Source organism: Magnolia sinica, chromosome 10, assembly GCF_029962835.1.
Source record: "Magnolia sinica isolate HGM2019 chromosome 10, MsV1, whole genome shotgun sequence".
NCBI classification, from domain to species: Eukaryota; Viridiplantae; Streptophyta; class Magnoliopsida; order Magnoliales; family Magnoliaceae; genus Magnolia; species Magnolia sinica.
The window spans coordinates 63,915,888-63,920,663 of record NC_080582.1 but is presented as its reverse complement, the minus strand read 5'-3'; the positions used below and the strand labels follow the sequence as shown (position 1 = coordinate 63,920,663).

The 4,776-nt window shown below is 35.5% G+C and overlaps 1 protein-coding gene across 5 annotated transcripts; it reads left to right on the top strand.

The window, feature by feature from the left end:
• Window positions 1-275: 275 nt before the first annotated feature.
• Window positions 276-3,359, top strand: LOC131216882 (uncharacterized). 5 transcript variants are annotated; one of them, XM_058211479.1, is made up of 4 exons: window positions 276-851; window positions 1,116-1,168; window positions 1,553-1,764; window positions 2,671-3,359. In XM_058211479.1, the coding sequence occupies exons 1-4, from the start codon at window positions 757-759 to the stop codon at window positions 2,695-2,697; spliced, it is 387 nt and encodes a 128-aa protein (XP_058067462.1). In that variant the 5' UTR covers window positions 276-756; the 3' UTR covers window positions 2,698-3,359. The 5 variants fall into 5 exon arrangements, 2 of the variants coding, with proteins under 2 accessions (XP_058067462.1, XP_058067463.1); XR_009157086.1 differs by lacking the exon at window positions 1,553-1,764 and having other exon boundaries at window positions 276-733; window positions 1,031-1,168; XR_009157084.1 differs by lacking the exon at window positions 1,553-1,764 and having other exon boundaries at window positions 276-733; window positions 1,022-1,168.
• Window positions 3,360-4,776: the final 1,417 nt, after the last annotated feature.

Sequence of the window (4,776 nt, the reverse complement as noted above, 5' to 3'; positions counted from 1 at the left end):
TCCACATTTCCGGTTATCAATGATATTATTGGCAACATCGATATTGTTTCATTATCCCTGGCCAGCTAAACTTGTAGCGATACCGATGCTTAGAACACTGGTCATGTACTAGGAGATGACACCGGTAACATGGACACCATAGAGAAAGATATGGTGACATTTTTGGTCTCCATGGGGAAAACTTCGGGGCTAATCCTGATGTACTTTGTCTTTTCAAAAAAAAAAAGAAAATTTTCATTACAAGAAGTATATAATACCAACTGAATAATAATAATAATAATAATAATAATAATAATAATAATAAGAAACTTGTCACTAAATACAACAATTCTTCTACAATTTTAAGTGCTTAGTCATGGTATTTTTGTTGACATCTGAAAATTTGATGCATCTCAGGAAGGCATGCTTCTACTCGATAGCTGTCATCTGGGCATCAGTGGAAACTGGATTTTTCTTTCATGTATCATATAGCTTAAGCCCAGATGTGTGAACCTTCCAATCAATCCATCCATCCACATGCGAAAGCTACGCCAAATTGGTTCTCACATTGACTGATGAAAGTTGGCACCTTCAACAGCCTGATTCTGTAGCTGATGCAAGCAATACTGTTTATTTTTTCAGGCCCATAACAGTTAAACATCTTTTAATTTTGTAAGAGAAACATAGTTGGTGCCATTCCAATTGTGATCATTTCCAGACCCCCCATGTGATCAACGGTTCACACACAGCTAAGGTATAAAGAATACAATCTCTGGTATGAATCTAATCACCTTGGCTTCCCTTTCACAGATTCATTTTGCCGAACATATCAATGCATTCGAGAGTTCGTTGAGCTTTCAGATACAAAATAGGTAAACAATGTTCGATGTCTATAGTCATGGTTCATGGGAAACTTGAACCTTTTTTTTTTCTCCTCTTCTTTAATAACTTTGATGTTCTTTCCATATTGTTTGTAAGTTGCAATGATATTATAAATGTTGCTCATTGGTGGACCAGAGGACTAATCTATGATAGTAAATAGTTGCTGCAGATGCACATTTGTGGCTGCTTCTATGGGATTTAATGATAGTTTGCTTTAGGAAGACTAATTGAGGATGTTTGCAAACTTCTTGCAGGGATGATGGTTTGGCTGAGTTGGCAATGATGCTGAGTGTAAAAACCTTGAATGGTATTTTGTTTCCCTAGCTCAATGTTTGTTTTTTTTTTTTTTTTTTTTTTGTTAAATTTTTTTTTTTACACGTATGAATAACTGAATAGAAAACATGTTGTCTAAATTCAGGTGGAATTTATGGGCTATAAACTCAAGGGAATTGTATTTCAAATTCAAATGCATTTGATGCCAATAATCGAATATCATTGTTTTATAATCTCACAGGAAAAATCTAAATTTGTTGTATTCCCTGTTTTTGTTGTCTGAGTGCACATTTCTCTGTGTTGTCATTGCAACGCTACCTATCCCTTGGGAACGTGGTTCATGTGATAGGGTAATTAGGTTCTCATTGTCATTTTTTTTTTTAGTGTAAAATTTACTAACGGTATTCAATATGTGCAGAGAAAAGCACCTGTACAGCACGTGCTTGGGAAGGAACCTGCCGATGTTTACAGATAGAACTATTCATTTGGACCATGCAGCAGTTCATTCTAACCATCCATTTGATGGCCACGAATTGGATGGTTAGGATTGCGCGATCAGTAGAGATATGCTCCATCCACAATGGGACTCACAATTTGGATGGTCAAGATAGTTGCACATCAGTGCCATCTGTGAATATGTCTTGCCATCATTTTCAAAGTGGTTCTTAAAACTAACATGGGCACCTAGCCATCTATTTGAGGTGAAATGGTAGAAAAATGGAAATCTGTCTAAAGCAGTTTCCTTTTTCTGAACTGGTCCAAATGCATTGAGGAACAGAACAGTCCTTTTTTGTGGCATTTGATGGATGCAAATATGAATGAGTTAAGGAATGATTTTCCAGTACAAGAGTCTACCTACTCCCATCCTTCAAAGTTCCATCCATGCTATTGGTTTGGTTTTGTAGAGTTCAGAATGTGTTATTTCTGTTTTCTGTTTTGAATTGACTTGGATTAATGGGATGTTTGGTTTTGGTATTATGCATTTTTATCTGTTTTTATTTTATTTTATGTTTTTATATTTATTGGCCATCTATTATTTCACAGTTTTAGGCTAAGTTTGTTTGTTTTTAAGGACTTCTGCTAGATTTTGGTATTCTGCACTGCAATATCAGAAATTATTTCTATTCTTTAAAGTACTTACATTGTATTGATGTAGCTATGGTCTTGTTTGATTATATCGATCAAGGCCATCTCCTTGGTGTTTTTTTTTTTTTTATTTTATTTTATTTTATTTTATTTTATTTTTTAAATTATTATTTTTATAAAAGAAAAGAAAAAAAAAAGAAAAAAGAAAAAAGAAAAAAGATAAGGCTATCTTCTTGGTTAAGTGCTATTCTCTAAAATTTGAACCATCTACATTTTAATTAATGGATCGCTTGATCTTGATATTCTGCATTTTGATTATTGGAATCCTTTCTCATCCCTGAAGTTTCCATCTTGTGAGTGGCCACTCTTCTTGACTCTGTAATGGCTCTTGATATGTTACATTGTGTGTCCGATACAAGTAACTGCTTCATGTTTAACTACATTATGCAGGCTTCTTACCTCCCACCGTCGAAATAAAGGAAAATGGACCCCTTCTCTTCATCATATCCGTCGAGCGGTGGTGGGTCCTTGTCGTCCCCTCCATCCATCGAAGCTCTAATAGATCAGGTCAAGAACCAGCTTGCTCAAGCTTATGCTGAGGAATTCCTCGAGACGGTAAGGGAGAAATGTGTTGCAAAGTGCATCACAAAGCCAGGGACAAGCTTGAGTGGGAGCGTGCATCACAAAGCCAGGGACAAGCTTGAGTGGGAGCGAGAGTAGTTGCATCTCAAGATGCGTGGAACGCTACATTGAAGCCATTGGTCTCATCAGCGGAGCACTTTTCAGTTCCCCGTGATAATTTCCATCCAATCAATCATTCAGATCTGCTAAAGGTTTTGAGAAACTGCAGCTGAAAGATCAGGTAATGGGTTTCGCCATTATTGACATTTTCCATTCATCCTTTACGATGCAGTGACTCTGATCTGCTTTTGCATCCCAGAGTAAATTGTAGACTACATTTAGTTTAACATTTGGATGGATCAGTCGTTTGCATTTGCCTCATTGCATGGTGCATACTTCTTGATTTTGATCAAATAGAAGCAACAATTTCTCATTCTAAGACAAGCAGTGTATGTTTATCGTCTTTTGACAACATGCATTGGCTACTATTTTGTGCTATTTTCTTAATGTATTTCCTTTTACATTCAGTGGAAAAAATTATTAAAAAAGAAAAGAAAAAGGCTTCTTACCTTAATTGTGGCCATCCATTAGCATTAGCATTTGACCTTTACTTCTCTATGGATTCTTTGGATTTTGTTGTTGTGTCTCTTTATGATTCTGTTGGCCATGCACATGATTTTCTTGCATCAAAAGTATCTGGGTTTTTATGGTCATGTCTGGTTCTTTGTATTCTGTAATTTCATCTATTGTGCACCATTCTCCAAATTTTGAGTTTCCTTTAATGTATTCATGTTTATGAATTGGCTTCGGTATATATGTTATTTCATTTTGGTATCTTTCACATTTCTGCTCTGTCATAAGAGCTCTCTAACGGGAGTTATGCTACTCCTAGCTGCGTAGGGAAGTGAACAGTCTGAATCGATCAATCTGGACTGTCTATTGGTTCCAGCCCAAACTTCATGTGCCACCATGAACAAATCACAACAATAAGATGATTCTATTCTAACCATCCCATCAACAACCTATAATCTGGATGGTTAATGTTTTTTTTTTTTTTTTTTGTATGGAAAAATTTATAATATGGATTTAATCCAAACTATCCAAAGTATATTTCTTGATAAAACTTTGGTTTATACGTTACTTTGAATGTAATCATTATCTTCACTAAAAAGGTGAGAATTAGCTTATAACTTGAAAGATTTACCTCATGATTTGTGAGAATTGGGATATATATATATATATATATATATATATATATATAGGAATGCTCAGCTGCGAACTAGTTCGCACGTCCTACGAATTATTTTGAGAACCCATCATACGTGATGAGTCTCGAAAATCTGAACGGTCCATGTGGAGCAGAACCTCATGAAATCCCCTTGTACCAACTTTTTACTTTGAAGCAAAACTTTAGTGGGCCATGAAAAATGAAAACAATTTCTTCCCTTGATTTGCATTTCTCTTTGCTATGGCCCATCGGAATCTTAGAGCAGAGTGAAAATTCATCCCCTAGGATTTCATGGGATTCCGCATCTTATGGACCATTCAGATTAGACGCCTATGACACGTGCGCAAAGGTGCGCATGTGCATAGGAGCATAGGTGAGCATCTCTCTCTCTCTCTCTCTCTCTCTCTCTCTCTCTATATATATATATATATATATATATATATATATATATATATATATATATATATATATATAAGCATAGATTTAATGATTGTATCAACCTTCTTCTTAAGTTTCCTTTTAGATGGAGTTGTCATGATCCGTCATGGCCAGGTGGCAACCTGGGATTGGCTAATATACAATCAATTTTTAATGGAAGTACAAATTTTATGTTCAGAGACTTGGATGATAGCTCTGATTTTGATTTCTTTCTTTTCTTTTGTGTAGCCTTACCTTTTTGAATAGGTTGGTAGGTTTGGGGCTTTGGA